Here is a 21267-nt window from a genome sequence, read left to right as displayed (position 1 = left end):
AAACAATTGTCATGTGAAAATATATACGAGGTTAGTGCCAAAATTTCCCGGCCTGACATAGATGCAGCTCCAGTATCACGATAAAACTTTTGTCTTCTTTTAAATATATATCTTAGTAGGCTGCGAAAAAAAAATGAAGTCTTATGTCTTGCGAAAAAATGTTCCAAATAAAGCAAATTGAGTATAGAGCAGTCATAAAGTTTTTGACAAAAGAAGGGTTACCACCTAAAATTATTAAAGAAAGGCTGGATGGTGTGTACGGCCAAAGTTCTCCTTCGTATTCTGTAGTGAAAGAATGGGCAAAACGTTTTCGAATGGGGCAGGAGTTCTTTGAAGATGATTCAAGAACTGGTCGACTAGTGGAGGTCATAACGGAAGATATTGTTGCGATTGTGGAGGGGGTGGTATTGAGTGATCGACGTTTAAAGGTCAAGGAAATCTCAGAAATTACTAAACTTTCTGATACATGTGTTCGTCGAATCCTCCATGATCATTTAGGTATGCATAAGGTTAGTGCAAGATGGTTCCTAAAAACCTTTCGGCTATTCAAAAACAACGCCGTGTCGAGTGTGCGCGGTCTTTTTTGGAACTCTGTGGGTCGGAACCGAAGCCTGTGATAGAAACTATTGTGACGGTTTTCTATTATGACCCTCTATTGAAAAAAGAATCAATGAAGTGGCGTCGTAAGGGTGAAACACCTCCAAGAAAATTCAGAGTCTGCCAGTCAACAAAAAAGGTGATGGCCACGATCTTTTGGGATTGTGAACGAATTCTTTTGATACATTTTAAAAAAACTAATACCACTGTCAATGGTAAATATTACGCAACATTATTACATAAATTGCGAGACTGCATCCGTGTAAAACGTCGAGGAAAACTGACCAGAGGCGTGCGTCTTTTGCACGATAATGCACCTGTCCATACTGCTGGTGTTGCACAAGCTGCCATTTTAGATTGTGGGTTCCAATAGATAGATCATCCTCCCTATAGTCCAGATATGGCCCCCTGCGATTATTATTTGTTTGGATATTTGAAAAAGGACTTACGTGGACTACGGTTTAACGACGAGGCTGTTTTAGCTCATTTTGCAGACAAACCAAAAGAATTTTTTTTAAAGGGATTGAGTTGTAAATAAAGATATGTAAGTGTATTGAAGTTAAGGGAGATTATATTGAAAAATAATAAAAAATTCTTACTCTACTTCGTTTCTTTCATATTCAGGCCGGGAAATTTTGGCACTGCCAAAATCTCTAAATACATTCTCATTTCGAACTTTTTAGGTTTCATCTTATGCCCGGGTCAAAAAATCCCTTACGACATTTCGTTTTACTCAAACCATAATCAACTTTATTTTTTGTCATTTTTCCCATATTGGATTTTTGCAGTATTGAATAGCCCGTATTACCTTGTATTTGTGTTCCCTCCAATTAGAAATATTGAACAAAAACTTCTGTACCATAGTAAGCTGTGAATTTTCAAATAAAATTTTTCGACATTTTACTGTCAAGTGCATTTACTGTGCCGTTAAAAATGGACTTTACCAATGAAGAAAAACGAGATAGGGTAAAGCTTTCTTCCGTGCCAAGACATCGGAAATGTATCTGACGACAACCTCATCAAACTTTGTTTAAATTATTGGATAGAAATCCCACTTTGTTTCAAAAACTAAGATAAAATTATGAATGTAAAATTAAAAGAAAGATGCTCAAAATGTCCAAGTGTACCGCATAAAAATTTGTCCGAGATACTGAGATCCGGAGACCTGGCTGGCCATCTCACTAGCCCATTATTCTCGATCTATCTGTCACCAAACCTTGGCGAAAAATAATCAAATACCTGTATTGTATTGATGAAATCACATTCTATGGTAGTGGATAAAAGGTAAATCATCCAAGTAGTGTTCAAGCGTTGACGTCAAAAACTGATAATACGATCCACATTCAATTTCTCGAAGTTGAGGTTGTTAATGCTCCAGATATTGTTTCGATTAAATATTCCAAAATTCGTAAAAGTGTTTTCATCTGTCCAAATCACATTTTCGAGGAAAGCTGGAATTTCGGGTGACTTTTATAGCCAATAACGGGATAGCTTGCAAGTAATTTTTGTGAGACATGAATTTTGTAGCATTTGAAATCACTTTTTTTAGGTGTACAAGCAAATACTCAGCCAAAAATTTAATTTTAAGCGTGGCTTACTGTGAATCCACAAACAGGGTCAAATATGTTGCTTCGCGTTAGAAATATATGACAAAAGGTATCTGGAAAAGTATATTTTAAATTAATTAATATAATGATTATTAAGATATAATATATTATTAATTATTATAAAAATTCGCATTTGTAGTTTTTTCAATCAGTGCATTTTTTTATAGTGTAAATTCATGTAATTTAAATTCTTCAGTAAAATGAAAAACACCAACACAAAGGAACAATTATTTTATTTTAAGAAAACAATAATTTTTAGTAGGCTGGAGTCAAAGGTCTTCTTTTTATCGATAGTACCGTTAATTTTGCGAAACAAAAAAGAATCGCTGCAGTCCATTCGAATGATTTAACTACTAGAAGGAGGAGCCATATTCCATATTAAATTGTGTTAATATATCTTCTTGATATATGCTGAGAAAAAAACTAACAATGTCAACTAATTTGCCTGTCTAAATGAAATTTTATTACTTTATATTATGATAAAAGAGGTCAATCGAGTAAAGAAAATCTAACGCAAAATACAAATTGCCGACTACTATAAAGTTAATTTAAGAATTGGGCCATTCAACTTGCAAATATAACAGGCAGCGACTTAAGTGGTTTTATTTTTCAACTACGATTGCGGAATTACGGTATTACGTCACCTGATTAAAGGACTACATCGCTAACAGCGCCACCACCTACATTAATATGTGTTTCGTTGACAAGGTACGTGCCATTAAAGTGATTGCATAAAATTATATACGCATTTATATAATAATTTATAAAATAATATTAAGATTTTTGCCAAAAAGTTATTTTTACTTTTGTGATGTACGAATTGAATATGTAATAATTTCGTTGATTTTCATTGATTCAGTTGAAATGTTGACAACGGCATATGGTGAATCTACTTTGAGCAAAAAAATGTTTATAAATGGTGCAAGCTGTTCCAAGATGGCGGAGAAAATGCCGATTGCTATTTAAAACTTTTAAAACTAAAATAAAACCTTTTTTTAGGGCATTTTTTTTACTCGGTAGAGGAATACAAACAAAATATAAAAGATATTACCTTATTACCTGATTCTTGATTTTTATTCCTGTTTGTTTTGACATGTTATGTATTACGTTGTTATTGCTATTATTATTGTAGATTTTATCTAATCGTATGTGTATATGTATGTTTTTTTTCTTTTGTAGTTAGAAGTGCTCTGAACATACCATGTCAAAAAAAATCTATCTATCTAATGGTGTTGAAAAATCATCGAATCACTACTAGAGAAGTGGCTGAAGACGTTGGCATCTCTATTCTATATTCTATATTTAAATAGTTAAGGAAATCTTTATTGATCTTGACTATGAGGCTAAATAACAAAAGTGTCATTAACCTAGGGCCTCCATATTTTTAGATTCAGATTTAGACTTAGAAATTCTATATAGCGAAATTGAAAATACTGCTTTTTTTTCGTTATAAGAACTACTATATTATTAAGAACTACATTTAATGTTTCAAATAATCGGTAATTTTCTTTTGAATTTTTTTGGCTTTGGCATGTATTTTCACCATTACCTCTTTAGCTGCTTAACTGAATATGGTCCCAGGTCAACTTCTTCATCTTCTTCTTCCTCATGGTGCTCTTCCTCACCCTTTCATGCTTGTTGCAATATGGCTTCCTCTGTCAAGTCTGCTGTTGTAAGCAAATTTTTATCTCTCACCATAAAATCTTGCAACTCCTCACTTGTAAACGTAATTGTTGTTTGAAACTGCTTTATCCACTCGCTTAGTGGCTGATCACCTTACAAGTTATGTCACCTCTTTTCAAGCAATACTAATAAAGTTTATACCATGTCTCTGTTTGAACTTCCCCAACCATACTTCCGAAGCCTTGAAATCGATAATGCCAAGCTGTTCAGCAAACTTTTCTGGTTTTAGTTTTACGATAGGTCCAGAAAGTGGTAGATTTTTAAGAGGTTGCTGCTGGAACCACTGCAACATTGCCTGATCCAAATCGTAAAATTTTGGCTTTCTTAGTTTTTTTACAAGAACTGGCTACCGCTTCAGCCTGAACGATTTTTTCTTTGCACTTTCAAATCGTGGATACAGTCGACGGTGTCACTTTTATTTTCTCCCCGTTCTATCTCCCGAATTAAAGCAAGTTTATCATCTAGAGATAAAATTTTTCGCTTAATCACCATGCTCGCCGTATCAATCCTAAGTCAAATTAGACTGACTGAAACAATTATTACGAGAAAAACACTTAGGACGACCAGGTTCTCGGTAATTAGATTATTAGCGTAAGAATGTGCCTTTTCTCTTTCGGTATAGAGAGTGAGAAATTCGTTATACAGAGTGGATTAATACATGGCTTTGTATGGAGACCTAATAGTACAACAAATTTTGTTCGTAATACAGTTTTCCTTTATACAGAGTTTCGCTATAGGGAGTTTTCCCTATTAGCTACGACTAGTGATAGAAGAGAAAACGTCTGATCGTTACAAGAAAAATCTATGGAATGTAACCTATCATCCTTGTCTATTATAATACGTCAAAAAATCTAACCTTAAAATGCACAAACTTGAACTTATTGATAACACCAATGGTTCTTCACCATATTCTCTAGCAAAATATGTAGATTGCCTTTACAGGGGAAACTGGTAGTTTTGTACTTAATTCCTTTTACTTCATTGAACATTAAAAAAACATTACATATTCTGCGAAGTTCCTATTACTAAAATTCTTATTTCTGAAACTCTAAACAGAATTTCAGATATATTAAAATCAGAGAATGTAGAATAAAACCATCTTAATTGAAAAACTTTTCTTGTAACAAATTTGTGAAGAAATATAAGAAACTAGCTATGGGTTCTCCAAACAAACGTCGGGAACAGCTATGGGTTCTCCACTATCACCAGTCATCGCGAATATACTTATGGAAGCCTTTGAGAAAAAAGCTCTCGACACCTTTCATCTAAAACCAAAATTATGGAAACGCCACGTCGATGATACTTTTGTTATTTGGCCTCATGGTCAGGAATCCCTAGTAGATTTTCTTAGACATTTAAACTCTATACACCCTAACATACGTTTTACCATTGAGTTGGAAACTAATAATAACCTTCCATTCTTAGATATTCTTATCAATATAAAATCAGACCTAACATTAGGTCATTGTGTTTACAGGAAACCTACGCACACAAACCGATACCTTAATGCATGGTCACATCACCATCCGGCCCAAAAATCATCGATTATCAACTCTCTTGTTTACAGAGTCACTGAACCCAGAACTAAAACATCTTACCTCTGCTCTTCTGTCTTTAATAATTTCCACATTAAAAATATTAAGCGTTCCATCAAAAAATACATTTCACCACAACCTTCCAATAAAAATGAGGCCGAAAGCAATCCTACATTTGCCACTGTGATCCTTCCTTACATTTAAAACATCACTGACCACATATCAAAAGTTCTAAAGAAGTATAAAGTCAAAACCAGATTTACCACTTGTCAAAGACAAAATTCTATATGAGATACCAGGAGTTTACAGCATTCCATGCATACGCGGCAAAGAATACATTGGAGATACCGGACGGAAACTATCAACTCAAAGAACACGAAAGAGTCTTAAGGCTAAGACAAATAAACTCATCAGCTGTTGCCGAACATACTCATGAAACCGGACACAAAATTTTCTTCGAAAAAAACTACAATTCTTGCATGCAATCAGTTCTTCTACCAACGAAAAATCCGAGAGTCTGTAGAAATCTACAAAGAAGCTAACAATCTTAACCGCGGCTCAGGTCTCTATCTGTCACCAATATGGGAATCAGTCATCCGAGACGGCGTTTTTGCCCCTCATTAAGCTCCGCCCCCCCTCAAACAACATATAAGCAGGTACAGAGTAAAATGCGAGCCAGTCAAGCTCTAAAGAAGCCAACAGGATGATTGGCGAAACGTCAGCAAGTTCGACTCAGCAAAAACCGACGCAGGAGGAATCCAGACGTTTTGTAAAAACTGATATTGATGTTTTTGTAAGTAGACAGGTTTCTTTTAAAGCTTCTTGTTTAATAAGTACTTTACTCACGTTAAAAACGGTTATTTAACACTGACACATATGGTCAACACTCAAGACATATGTCAGAAAGAAATAAATGTACGTGACCCACCCCGGCCTTGTCACTTTACCCAATAATAATGGGTAATAACATCATCAAAGTTTTATTTTGGAGGGTCCATCGAAAGCCAACACGATTGAGACGGGCCATACCGTATTTACATTTTTAACAACTTTAAGACGAAAATTGAAGATATCCCCACTTGACCCAAAAACCATTCGTAAACAAAATAACTCTCGGATTTTCAGCAACCGATTATATTTCGATCGAGCTGTTTGGAAAGTGCCGCACGTTTAATGGCGAATTTATTGCCCCATAAATCCTAAGCTATTTATTGAGGTTGATTGGTATCCTAATTTATACAGACTTTGGCTTCGCAGAATCTCGAGCGGCGCGTTCTAAAAGTTCAAGTTAACAGAACCTTCAAAGTTATCCTTGCGCAACCTATGTAGATTGATGGTCGAGTTCAACATATTAATGACAATTTTACTTAATTTTAGAAGATTTTCAAACATTCGGAAAGCCTAACGGGAAAGGTTTAAGTTTACCTTAAACCACCTCCAAAATTTAGGGGTAAAATAGATCGTCTTTTACTTTTCCTATGATAAGTAGAAAACTTAGTTATTATTTGCAAATCTTCTCTTAGCTTCTTCAGAGCTTAATTGAAACAGCTGTGAAGAAGGACATGGTCATTGAGCATTGATTACACCGGATAACAAAGAGTTTGTGATTTGGTATTTTTCAATTGAAAATCCAACCAATTTACTAGAAGAATGTTTTTTAACATCAACAGTTATTTTCACAATGAGAACTTAATGACTCAGCGAGAGACTTAGTTTACCTAAGGATCTTTCCGAAATTTTTGCTGTTGTTTTGCGCAACGGAAATGTTCTTGCTTCTATACCTCTTGCTCATTCTGGAAATGAATGAAAGAATGCTACGAAAATCTGGAACTACTGCTTGGACTATAGTTCGATGATTTGTGGTGACTTAAAATTGTGGGACTTTTACCCAAATAGCACAAGGAGGTCCGTAAAACGTCCTCGGGATATCTGGAGGGATATAGCGTATGTCCTAGGCATATACTGTTTCAGCTAAGGGACATCGTCAGGACGTCTCAAGGATATACGATGTTACTAATTGGAACGTCCACAGTATATCAGATACGTATGTCCATAGGATGTTTGTGAGGACATACTAAGGACATCCAGTTATACTAGTTGAGACGTCGTTAGTATATCCGACACCAGTGGACCTTACTTAATTATTAGGTTATTTCCAACAGCCTGGAAAGGTAATGTCCAGTAGTCCAATTGATTGTACGACTACAAAAATTCTATCCCAGTATTTGGTACTCGGGTGTGATGAAATTAACCTATTGGGCATGGTTGGTGAAGTCATCAGTGGAATAGCAAGCGATATTAATAAAACACATGTTATATACATCTGATTTCTATTGTAGATATGATAAAACTGTAGGTACATAATATAGCAAAAATATAGAACGAAGCGTGCTATTTTAAATATGCAGTAAGATACTAAACTAAACCCTAAAAGAATAACTAATATTTGACAGGTTTTCTGTCATTCTTTGATGAAAGTAGCTCTTTTCAGTCAAGCATCTATTCAATTCTCACATTCTTTAGATGTTTGTGATGTCTTTGCATTCTTATCCGCATCTGAAACTATTTTAGGTTTGAGAAAGACATTTTTTATATATCTTGTATATAGTCCACTCATGAAAGTGATCTTAGATGCTAATCTCCACGTTGATGTAGGTATACCTTTATGTATTTAATTTCATTAAAAAAAATCCTTATTAAACTCTCATTAGTAAGATCTCTTTCATATAGCGCGCAAAAAAAACTAGAACAAATATGACTTTTCAGTTTGACAGTAAAGGCCGATTTCCATGCAATATTTTTTGCCAACCAAAGATTTTCCTAGTTTTTTTTGCTCGTCATGATGCCTACTATCACCGTGAAAACAAGCCTTCAAAACTAGGAAAAACGTTTTCATGAATTAAAAAAAATATATATACTATATAACTAAAAATATAATTTGGTTATGGGGGATTTTCTCTAACATTGCTTACTACTCACTTTTTACAAAACTTCTGGATTCTTCCCGAATCGGTTTTTGCTGAGTCGAACTTGCTCGGCAAAAACAGACGCAGGAGGAATCCAGAAGTTTTGTAAAAACTATTACAGTATCCTACAGAAGTTTCTTTGAAAAAAAATTGCTTACTTACTTAAATAAAAAATTAATTTAGTTTTCTATGCCTAAATTTAACAGCTCAAAAAACATGAAGAGAAAGTGGATTTTATTTTTGTTTTCAAAAACTAGGCAACAAGATACGAAAATAAGTCTAGAATCAAAAAGGATATATATATCCCGCCTGACCTTGCTAGCTCATTGAGCTAGCAAAATAATAAAAAACATGGTATGATGTTGGTAGACTAAACAACAATGGTTCATTCAGCTTAGAATTTATCAAATCTTATGTTATATATTATCATAAAGCTTTACTTACTTGTATTATTAGTTTTTCGGTATAATAATACCACAAAAAAATATCTGAAATGAAATCACTGAAAGCAGTAAGCACAGCACACAAAATACTCAAAATAGACGCTTTACATCGCCAACAAAAGGAAGTCTGAAAAGATGGCGGACGGCGAGACGGAGGAGAAGCCGACGAGACTCGAACGAGTCCGGCACTGCACGACCTCGAGTAGTTGCGTCATTGGTTGCAAATGAATAGTGTTGTGTGTTTTTTTAGGGCTTGATAACACTGACGTCGATGTAGATGAGCACAAAAACGTTTCCAATAAAATGTTTCCCAAAACACTACAAAGCATATTCCTTTTCAGTTGTTCAAAAATTTATTTAGAGGATATCTCTGATATATCGTGTACAGTAAATCCGCAAGCTATCCATTCAGAGGATATCCCTGGAATGTATTTTACATATATGCTAACGTAGAATATCCTCCACATGTCCCGGGACTTGCGACTTAAATGGGACATTGATCGGATATACTGAGGATATTGTGTGCTAGCTGGGTATTAGATCAGCAGTCAGGATAGATGAAGTACGGTGTAGTACCCCCGTTTTTTGTATGAGTGGAATAGGAAAAATATAGAGCAACATTGGGTGAAAAAGAATAGACTAAAAAGGGTTAATTTAACTCCCATCATTCATCAAAATAGTTTGGTTGATTTATGAAAAAATCTCTAATCACCGTTGCATATTAAATGCATATTCAATTAGGAGTATTGAAGCAGTACTTTTTAGAGAGCACTAAATTCTACCCTGTTGGAAGGCATCATCATCATCACCAACAAGATGTCAGTCTCAAGAAAGAAGGTGTTTACTCACGTGGATAAATTCAAGAATAAAAATTAAAAACCTCTCAGACATCATACATATATTTTTTAATTTTAATATTTAAATTACTGCGAAAATTTCTAAAACATTTTATATTTTAGTTTTTAAGGTATAGTTAGTTTTTAATAAGTGATATTGTTCCTAATTTTTATGGTAGCATAGGTGTGCCATGAAAAAGAAATTATGTAAGAATTTTTAAAGTTTATTGTTTTGTTTTACTTACTCTAACCGTTTTTCAGTTATGAAGCAAACATTTATTTTTGTTAAATGGAACACCGTATAAATTATTTTTTACATTAATTGGAAATCGTTTAAGCGTTTCAAAAATAAGTATTAGGATATGATGAAGAGTGAGACAGACTATACAGTTGCATTTCTTTCTATGATTATGTATAATAATTCAATTTATTTTTAATTTGTATAATTTTTTATTTTATTGTAACTTGTCATTAGATATAGTATTATGCTCTGTTCCTTAATGCGAGAAAGTTATAAATCACTATTGAACCCTAAAACTTAGAAGTATCGTGCCTATTATGATTGTCGACGGTCCCGAGAGTTGCAGGTGGTGAACAGGTAATTGACCTACCCGCTGCTTAATGTGTAAACCTAGAATTACAGTTGCTTTCCAACAGTTGCTGACAAAGTTCGTTCTTCAAAATGGCTAGTGATTCTAAATTTGTTGCTAAACTAGGAAAACTAATAATACTGTAAAAAAAGGTGGAATGTAGTTAGAGAGAAGGAAAGAAGGTAGAAAAATACAACAAAATGAAATATAAATTTTCCGAAATATTTGAAATAACAAATAGTACTAAGAGAATGTACAAAATGACAAAAGATTATCTAACAAAACTTAAAGAAAAGGAGAAGCTCTATTTTAGGTGGAAAGAAAATTGAGAATGCATACTGTGAAATTGCATATAAGACCAATTAAACAATTTAAGTAAAAAGCTTCAGAAACAGTACCCTCAAAAGAAGTTTGATGAAGAAAACAAATGATGATGATGATGATGAAACAAAAAAAAAGTGTGCAGGTGGAAAAACAAGCAAAGATAACAAAGAAATTGGTAAGCTAAGAATTGGAGAAACTTTGGCAATCAAAATGAAACAAGAACCAAAAATGAAGCTTATAGAAGATATTGAAGATGGCATAACTACGCTGATAGAAATAGAAAAGAAGATCTCACTAATGTTTTGCAAAATGGAGAAAAAAACAAAGAACTCAAAATCATACCAATGTTCAACGTTGAAAAAATTGAGTTGGATGGGCTTTGATGGGGTGGTGCAGTCAATTGGAGTAGTGGAAGAAAACACTGAACAACAGTAAATGGTAAAAGTGATGATAATCTAAAGTCAAGGTATTTTAAGTTTGCTGATGACGCAGCATTATTGAAGAGCATATTAATAAGAACTTTTTTACAATTTTATTTTGCAATAAAATGTGTCATAACCTTAAACACTATATAAGTAGAAACAGAACATAAATTTTAATTTAATTTAGCTATAGAATATAGAATGTTATCTATTTATTCCTGTAATTGTATGTTATTATTTTCTGAAGTGATGCAGTAAACAATAATAGTATATCTCAAGCAACGTATGTGACAAACGAAAACCGTAAATGCAAAAAATGTAGCTCTCGATGCGACCTACAAATATCCATATTATTCACGAATTTCGATTTACGGCTAATAATTTACTGGCCTCGATGTCTGTCAGTTAATGTTAATAATATTTGTTAATAATAATAGTGTGTGGTGTGCAGGTCTTAAAAACTGAAACACGGAATTATCTTATTATTTGAACTTTATGATACACCCTTGTCCACCCTTTTTAAGAAAGTTAAAAGAACGTGCCTTGCAAAAAATTAAAAAAAAAGGGATTTCTTAAAAATATTATAATTATAAATAAAGGGAATATTCTAATTATATTATATAAACAATTGCTGATATCTAACCTTAATTTGATTTCTATTCTGAATTTACTTAGAGGGATGTCACCGCTCTAATTTTCAGTGCCGTAACAACGTTTTACTGTCTACAAGATGGCGGTACATAATACAAAAAGTTAAACGTTAAAAGTTTTAACGCACAAAACGCAGGTCCGTATTTAAAAACCCGAAGGTACTTCGCACACACGTCACAGATAAAATTTAACCATGTTTTATTTGAATTTTAAAAATAATTTTGGAACGGCGCTTAGAAAATTTTCGCAAATTTTGAAATTGTCAAATTATTTCTAATCGTAGAACGCTCGTCGTAACTTTAACCGTAGCCGATATACCAATATTAGTATTAGTAATGTGATAGACGCGCTATTAAGTGCCTCGCCCTTTTATTATCGAATGAGAACACAACGTCATGCGTTATAAAGTGTCCACAAAATTCGACCGATGATATACTTAGAAACCGTATCGCTGACTCTACCGGCAACCGATACGGATTCATTTTTGGTATACATATGTTGAAATGATATGGGAAACTTTTTTATTATCAATTTTGCAGTTACCCGATATCGTTTATTAAACACTCGCTCCGCTCGTGTCAAATAAACTCGTGAGACAAATGCCGTTTACCGCACTATACTATTCTTCAATATAAACCGATGTAATTGGATATTTGAACGGAGTTTTTAATTCCAACCAATTTTTCTTAATGACATTCTGCGGTACTCTCAAATTTAATAAATTAAATTAAATTAATCAATTAATAATTTTTATTAATAGTTAATAATTAATCAAATCGATTTAATATAACCAATTACTTTTTTTTTTTGAAAAAAAACTTATTCTTCATCAGATATCAATTTCCTCCAGGAATGTACGAGTTCCTGGAGGAAATTGATATCTGATGAAGAATAAGTTTTTTTCCCAAATATTTTTAAAACTGACCGAGAAACCATTCTACATCTAAACTAGTTGCAAAAGCACTAGTAACATAAAAGAAACTAATGTTCTTATTAAGCATCACGTCTTTGATCCCTTTAACTACTCTGCCGTCATATGGAAAACGCAGAAAGGTCGATCTTTTTCGATTTTGATCAATATTTTTTTACTTTTTGAAAATCGCAGCTTTTACTTTTCTCTATAATTAGAACTAAGAGGTTGCGATATATTGCATAAGTAGGATGTACATATGTACAGGGTGAGTCAACGATAGAGGATCATTGGTTTCAAAATTTTAAAGTCAATGAGATGAGAACTTTACCGGTGACTCACCCTGTACATCAATATACATACATACATAACCTTTCATTCGACCTTTCATTATGACGGCAGTATATACTACAGGGTGTACCGGAAAATACGAAACTGACGACGAAAGGAAAACTCTTACTTGACCGTGTAGCCGCATCTTTTGTATGTTGGTGAGCGCGTGAGCACTGTGACCGGCCGTCTTTAAACAGTAACCTTTCTGCGTAAATAAGGGTGAATCACAGCCCTCGGAAGTTGGCGTTTGTGTGGCGGCTTCGAAAACTATCGACCCTCCGCTAGAAGACAATCCAGGGCTATCCGGTAAAGCTAGACCTGCCAACGGGCCTTGGTCCACTGCGTTGCTCATGGTTTGAATAGTAGAGTCTAAAATAAGAAAAAAACAAATTTCACACAAACACAGCAAACAAAGGAAAATATTTTGTATGACAATGAAGATGTTGGTCCCTTCATAGTCTATATACAATATAGGTAGATTTAGTACTCTTAAACTAACAAGAGAAATATTTAAATTGCAGCTCAAGGGCGTTAAAAAATCCAAAACAGCCTTCTAAAAAACCAATATATTTTAGAAAATGGTTTTGGAATATTTATTCCATTTAATTTCGCGACATGTAAAGGTATAGTTAGAAATGTAGATATTGACGAAGACATTGAAAAAAACTTCTCCAACATTTGCACATCTGTGGCAAAAATAATTCAAGTCACTGTCCTTGGAATTTTACTACCAAAAGAAATTTACACACAAGGAAGAACTGAAAGGGAAAAGTATTATAATTGCTCAGACAAACTTCACGAAGAGACCGACGATATTACCCATATTCCTACTCATTACAATTGTACCGCCTCTAAGAACTACCCTGAATACAAAAGACAACAAAACATCAAAAGACTCATGACATACAAGAACATAACTTTCTATGATGCAAACAAATTATGCCCCAAAACTTACACCAACAATGGCGAAAACTTTTCATACCAACCGAACGAATTCCCAGTTTTCAGGAACAGATATGTCTAGAATAATAACAACCGTACAAATAAAAACTACATAGCCCCTTCTCAAAGACGTTTGGCAGACTTTAACTACAAATACAAAAGAACCTATCAGCAGACTGTCTCCGACGAACCGAATAAAAGAAGATTAATCTATAAAAGCTACGATAAACAGGCTCATGATGAGACCTTCCTAACTCGACACCGGAAAAGAATAACCAAACAAATATTGACAAACGCCTGTACAAGAAGTGATCTGCAAAATAATCATACGGACTGGCACACAACCAGTCCATCGACCTCAATACTATGCGATGAAGACATTTTGACTAGAACCCTTATAGAACATTTTCTAAATACCTCAGAAAAAACCCAATACTTTTTAAAAAATCTTGATTTTAAACCACTTAAATCTGAACACTTATATGGATCTTGATACCCCAAATGAAGATTCGTAAAAAAAAATTCAATCGCAAATTGAAAATAATTCAGTTGAACTTAAGAAGTTTTAACTCAAATAGAACAGAATTAAATTTTAAAGACAGAGGCCACGTTACTTCCATCACAAAAATGAGAACAGGACACTGCCTCACTAAACAACACATACACAGATAGTCCTTATTGTGAGGGTGGAAATATTGAGGACTTTAACCATATAGTTTTTGAATGTCCTATAAACACGATCCGCAGTTTCGATACGTATAAATCGCTAATTAGATAGGGCACCGAGATCCCTCTCAGTATCTTTACAGTTTTGAGTAAACCTAATACAACAATTATAGAGATTTTAGTCTCATTTCTAAACTTTAACAAAATTAAGCTACGAAAAAAAAAACTAAATATATACATATGGAGAAAAAATAATAATAGGAAAATAATAATAAGAAAATGTAAACCTTCAACCTCCTCCTCCTTTCACACCTAATACTAATAAAAACCTTAATCAATGAGCAGCTGATCATCAATGAGAACGATATAAAAAGTTAAAACAAGGAAAAAAGAACCCAGAAGATAGAAAAAATAGGATTCCCCCTGGAGCTTCGCTCGACATTCTAAGGACTCCCCCGAATGCGCTGGCAGACTGCCTAGTAGAAAGCCATAGAAGGGAGAAGAAGAAGAAGATTTTTAGGTTATGTGGATTTTTTTGTATTGTGTTATAATTATAAAACTATGAAGTAGAAATATAAAAAAAATACGCTTAAAACTTTTTTTCAAAATGCGGGTGAGAGAATTGTCATTATAAATTTAAAAAAAAAATGAAAACGGACGTAAACATATTTTTAAAATGTTTTTTTCAAAATTTTGTTTCTTCGGTTTAATTAAGTTTGTTTTTTTCATTTCATCGTTTAAAAACTTACGATTAAAGGCGAAATGTAAAAAAAAGCAAAGAAAATATTTTTTTCATTTTGTTCAATATGGTAATCGTACTTTCGAAAAAGATACATTCTTACAATGCGTCTCAAACTCAGCAATCAATGGTGTTACATGTTATACGAGAGTGGGGCGAAAAGTTTCCGGCCTGACCAACACTTGAAAAATAACAATACGCATATGTGTTCTGTAATATTTAATTATTTTATATACATATTTTAACATCTACTTAGGAACATTTTATATAAATATTTAAAAACTACATTTAATGTTTCAAATAATCGGTCATTTTCATTTGAATTTTTTTAGTATGCCAATACGCATCTCGTACTTTGGCTTGTATTTTCACCATGAGGGGCATCTTCCCCATGATACATAAAAAAATTCTCTAGCAGCTTAACTGAATATTAAACTCTTGTTGAATGATTGGTGGTGGTCCCAGATCAAGTTCTTCAACTTCTTCTTGCTCTTGGTGCTCTTCCTCACCTTTTCTTGCTTGTTGTAATATGGCTTCGTCTGTCAAGTCTGCTGTTGTAGGCAAATCCTGATCTATCACCTCACTTGTAAACTGCTTTATCCACTCGCTTAGTGGCTGATCATCTTCCAAGTCCTGTTCGCATTCTGTCTCGGTAATAAGTACTGTATGACGATAGGAGTATTGAATTGTTTCTGCTGTCACCTCTTTCCAAGCTTTACTAATAAAGTTGACTGCATCTAGCATATTAGTGGAAAATTTGTCTTCGGACTCGATCATTTCCTTTAAAATGTTTTTCCTCTATCGACTCTTAAGACTTTTTACTACGCTCTGGTCCATCGGCTGTAATACACTTGTTGTTTTGGATGGAAGAAATTCAATATTCCGTAAATTTGGAATATGGGGATGTGTAGGGCAGTTATCTAGGAGAAGTAATATTTTCCTCCCCTTTAATTCTGCATCCCATTTCCGTATCTCCTCTTCAAAAATTAGCGATGTCATCCATGCAGACTTCTTTGCCTTGTAAGTGACCGGCAAATGCTTGATGTTCCTAAAACATCGAGGGTTAGTTGATTTTCCAATCACGAATAACTTTCTTTTTTCTCTCCCACTCAGATTGGCAGCTACTAACACTGTTATACGTTCTTTAGAAAGTTTCCACCAGCACACTTTTCGCTTCGAAATTTAAGTTTTATCTGGCGTCATTTTGTAAAAATTACCAGTTTCGTCAGCACTAAAACTATCGTAAGCAGGGTACTTTTCTGCTAGTTTTGGTCTCGTCTTCTCCAGCCAATCATTAGTGACGTTTTTGTCGACATCACTGTCGATAATTTATACTATGTCTCTGTTTGAAGTTCCCAACCATCCTTCCGAAGCCTTGAAATCGATAATGCCAAGCTGTTCAGCAAACTTTTCTGCTTTTAGTTTTACGATAGGTCCAGAGAGTGCTACATTTTTAAGACGTTGCTGTTGGAACCACGGCAACATTGCCCCATCCAAATCTTCAAATTTTGGCTTTCTTAGTTTTTTACTGGAACTGCCTCCCGCTTCACCCTAAATGATTTTTTCTTTGCACTTCCAAATCGTGGATACAGTCGACGGTGTAAGTCAGTATCGACGTCCCACATCACTTTTCTTTTCTCCCCGTTCGACCTCCCGAATTAAAGCAACTTTATCATCTAGAGATAAAATGTTTCACTTACTCTCCATGCTCGCCGTATTCACTAAGTCAAATTAGAACCGATTCAAACAATGGTGTGCTTTATACATACCGATAAAGGCATTAACATAATCGTTTATTACGAGAAAAACACTTTGGACGACCTGGTTCTCGGTAATTAGATTATTAGGGTAAGGAATTCTGAAAGGGTAAGGAATTCTGAAAAGGTAAGAGACTCAATTACAAGTCAACCTACATTCCTTACTTGGTTACCTCTTTTACCTTTACCTTTCTTTCGATATAGAAATTGAGAAATTCATTATACAGAGTGGATTAATACATAACTTTGTATGAAGACAAAATAGAACAACAAACTTTGTTTGTAATACAGAGTTTTACGTTATACAGAATTTCGCTATAGGGAGTTTTCAACAAAAAAGTTTAAGGTAATTAATTAATTAATAAAATGATTTATGTTTACAAAAACGAAAAAAGTCTTATTTTTGATTATTTTATTTTATTCTTCCAACATAAACAATGTTTACACTGGACATTGTCACATATAAAAAAACGTTCCAAATGTCAGTCAAGCTACTACTACTATTTTAATTACCAGAATGAACAGTATAATAATATAAAACCAAAATGCCAAAAAAAAAAGACACAGAAAAAAATTTTTTCGACTTAACCCCTGTAAATGGTATTTTCTAATAGAATGGAAATATTTTTAAAAGAAAAACTGATATGTGGTAACCGTCTTAACTTTTGAGATACAAGGTTGTCGATGTTTTTTCTATAATATCTACATTACCACTTGATGAAAATTCTTCGGAATATTCGTATACATGTTACAAACTTCAATAGGATTTATGATTGATTTATAATAAGTGATACCATGATATCTTGTTTTAGACGAAAGTATTTCAAATAGGAAGAATTTTAATTGACCACAAAAAGTAAAGTGCAAACAGTTTTCTCCAATGTCAAACTATGTCGTCGGGTTTTAACTCAAAATTCTTCAATCGTTTCTTTTTCGCAACAATCGACAATTATACACTTAACTTTTGCAAAAATCTAAAAATGAACAAAAATTCAGGGTTGAAATTTCAATGGCGACAATAGTAGCTTAGAATTGGGACAAGCTCTTGACGAATACTGAATAATCTCGATTTTAGTCAACACATAAATAGTTTTAATTTTAGTAGCCTCAGTGTATTTCGCACCTAAATTCACAACACTTTTATCTCATTCAACTAATCTTGTTTAATGGTTCGAGACAAAGGCCAAGGAATTTAAGAAGAATCTTTTATAACTGACATATTTTTAACTGTGGGAGTTAATTTACTCTTTATAGAGTAAAGTAAATAAAATACAATATCAGAGGGTAAAAGTAGATAGGAATTCCCAGGAGCGCGGCTCGTCAAGCTGAGGACTCCCCTAATGAGCTGGCAGACTGACTAGTTGCAAAGCCAAAATATTGACAAGAAGAAGAAGAAACTGTGAGAGTTTAAGGCGCGGCCGACATTAGATATATATAGAAACTTGCTGATAAACTTAGTCCGGCGCTAGATTAGCCTTATTCAAATGTACAATGTTTTATCGGATCATAAATAAAATAATTTATTTATAAAAAAAACGTTTCGCTTAAAAATCGAGACCAGGTAAGGGCACAACTTTACAATATTGCAAACTGCTCGTACAACAGGTCCTTTAGTTTGTAATAGTCCTCGGAAATGCAACCCTCCAAAACGATCTTCCCCTCGTCAGCTTTTCTGACCGCTATCGTCCCATTGCAGCACCACAAAACACCTCCGGAAAACTCGGAAGGAAGATTCGCTTTCGCCAGCGTCTGCTTAAACTCCGACAGCTTCAGTTCGTTGACGAACGCGGGTTCGTGGAGCTTGGTGTCCGGTAACGGTTCCAACGTTAATATCCTCGTTTCGTCGTCCTCCTCTTCCATGGGCTCGTTATCGGCATCCAATCGTTTCGCGTCCGCCTGGGTCTCTCTGAGCATTATTTGCGCACTCACGTAAGCCACTTCCGCGTCTTTGGCCTTCTTGAACTGCAGTTGCGACACGAGAGCGTCCGTCAGTCGCACTTGGTAAATGTGGGTCTCGCTGGTAGCGTCCACGACGTCCCCTTTCCGCGGGGCGAACGTCCTCGCGTTGATGTTTTCCTCGCAGTGATTCTTGATGATCTCGGTATCCTCGGGGGTGCCGTGCACCACGATCACGCGCCTCGGCCGCAGCTGGGACAGAATTTTCTTCAACGACTCCCCGTCCGACCTGCCCTCGAAATCGATATACTGAACCTGACAGTTCACTTGAATCGTCCTGGGAAGCATTATGCACTTCGATGGCACCTCGGTGATCTCCTCGATGTCTTCGTCGTCCTCCTGTTTGATCACGACGTTCTCTTTGTTGTCCTCTCCCTCCATCGCCACGTCCGCCAACTTGTAATCCTCGATTTTCACTATTTCCCCGTAATCGTCGCACTTTATCTTTTCCTCCCGGAACGGGTACATGGGATACTGTTTCTTGGTGACTTTGAAAAACCCGCCCGATATTTTACCCTCCTGCTTGATCACTATATCGTGCCGCCCTTTCGATATGACTGACATTTCTATATCGCTGTCCGAATCGGAATCGTCCTCCTCTTTCAGTTCCGTCTCGTGTTTGTGCCTCTGCTGGCGCTCGAATTCCTCCAGTTCCGCCCCCTCCAGCTTGACCCTTCGCTCCACTGTTATATCTATCGTCCTACCGCCTCCGTTTTCAATAAGATCCCTGGCCAAGGTGCCGGGGGACGTTCTCGTGGTGAGGATCACGCTATTGTTCGGATTGGAACACCACTGGAGAAACAACTCCCTAGAGAAGCCGCTTTCCATGTCGGGGGTGCTGGCCAAAACCACTTTCGGACTGGGCACTTTATTTAGCTCGTGCAGGCTATGGCAAATGTGCAGATGTTTGAATTGGAATGGGTTATTGCGGGCCCCCTCGAAGCTCCTCATCAGCTTATCGCTCATCCACTCTATTTGGGATTTTGCGAACTCCACCACATTATAGGCGACGTTGCTGAGCAACGCCAGCGAGTAAGCGAGCAGTCCCGATTCCTTGTTCCTCCACAGCTGATCCAGCATGTGGGCGAGCTCCAAAACACGCCCGGCCGTGTCCACCGCTATGAGAACGTTGCCACTATTCCTTAACGTCTGCAAAATGTTCGTCATCAACTTTTCGTCTCTGGTCCTGCGTCGGGCCTGCTGGTAAGTGGCATTGAACGCATCGACTATGAGCAAAGACGGTCTCTGGAGTTTTTCGAGTTCACAGCCATTCAGATGCCGTTCTTTTTTGTGATTAAACGAGTTCGCGTAGATAATATCTTCCTCGCCCGATTTCATTATTTTCCATATGGTGCCCCCGATCATGTGCCCCGCGGGCAAGGGCGTTATGGTCAAACCATAACCTTTACCCTTGAGCGGCACATTTTGGTTATATTTTAATTGTATGATTCTCTCAAAAGTGGCGTCAACATCGTCCAAGTTAAATAGTCCGAATTCCTTCATGTTGTACTGAGACTGGTACAAATCGTACATGAACATTTGACCCATCTTGTATATTGGAATTGTGGAATATATGGGGCAATTTAAATTCAACTTTCCTACCAAATAGGGCAACGACCCTAAATGCATGATGTCCGGATAGGATAGCAGAACCGCGTCGATCTGATGAACGTGTCTTCGAATTTCCTTTATGTATTCCATGTTAAACTTTTCATCCCATCCACAATCTAAAAGAATCTTTACGTCGTCTATTTGGAGCAGATACGAGGGAGGCGATTCATCCATCGCCCCCGATAGGGTTTGGAGTTTTATGATCGAAGTCATTCCGTCATACCATGAGAAAGCAGCAAAACCGAAATATCGCACGAGCCCAACAAAAAGGTAAACGCCACAGAATATTAAGGTTAGAACGCCAATGGAGTGGGGGGAGACGTAACGAGAAACAACTACGCGCCACAGCTGGAACTCGCTTTTCAACCTATTCTATGCCCTAAGGTTGCCGAACAAATAGTAAACTCAAAGACGTGTTTTTAATTTCTAGATTCACTAATGGCAATTTAAATAATGAAAATTAACCTACGTTCACCAGTTTTAGTGTTATTTCAGTATTACCGAATGATTTTACCACCTTTTTTTTTCTTACTTTGATTTAATTTTGAGTTGTTTTATTTATATAAAAAGCGACAGAGGGTAACGAGCCAACTGAAGCGATTTAATTTAATATCCTGCGCAATATGAGATTTATTCGTTACATATTAATGTGCAAAACCTACACCCAAATTCTTAGCAATTACATTGCTTTAAAACTTA

General features: G+C 35.5%; 2 protein-coding genes across 6 annotated transcripts in view; both read right to left on the bottom strand.

Moving 5' to 3' along the window:
• LOC132705924 (kelch-like protein 17) overlaps nt 1-21267 on the bottom strand; it is a 42358-nt gene that overhangs the window by 20188 nt on the left and 903 nt on the right. For 4 of the 5 annotated variants that reach the window (XM_060676891.1, XM_060676892.1, XM_060676894.1 and 1 more), the window contains one exon: nt 13025-13266. In XM_060676891.1, the coding sequence (XP_060532874.1) occupies nt 13025-13249 (225 nt within the window). In that variant the 5' untranslated portion in view covers nt 13250-13266. Of the gene's footprint in view, nt 1-3753; nt 3789-13024; nt 13267-21267 lie in introns of those variants that run through there. The other variant, XM_060676897.1, reaches the window with a different exon arrangement.
• Nucleotides 17224-21246, bottom strand: LOC132705923 (probable cleavage and polyadenylation specificity factor subunit 2). The gene has a single exon (XM_060676890.1). It carries the CDS (start codon nt 20779-20781, stop codon nt 18577-18579), a length of 2205 nt encoding a protein of 734 aa, XP_060532873.1. The 5' UTR covers nt 20782-21246; the 3' UTR covers nt 17224-18576.

This window comes from Cylas formicarius, unplaced genomic scaffold (assembly GCF_029955315.1).
Source record: "Cylas formicarius isolate icCylForm1 unplaced genomic scaffold, icCylForm1.1 PGA_scaffold_8__14_contigs__length_24414737, whole genome shotgun sequence".
Taxonomy (NCBI): domain Eukaryota; kingdom Metazoa; phylum Arthropoda; class Insecta; order Coleoptera; family Brentidae; genus Cylas; species Cylas formicarius.
This window is presented reverse-complemented; position numbering and strand designations above follow the sequence as displayed.

Excerpts from the sequence above, each read along its gene's own strand:
- LOC132705923 (XM_060676890.1), bottom strand. The coding sequence starts at position 20,781 with ATGACTTCGATCATAAAACTCCAAACCCTATCGGGGGCGATGGATGAA.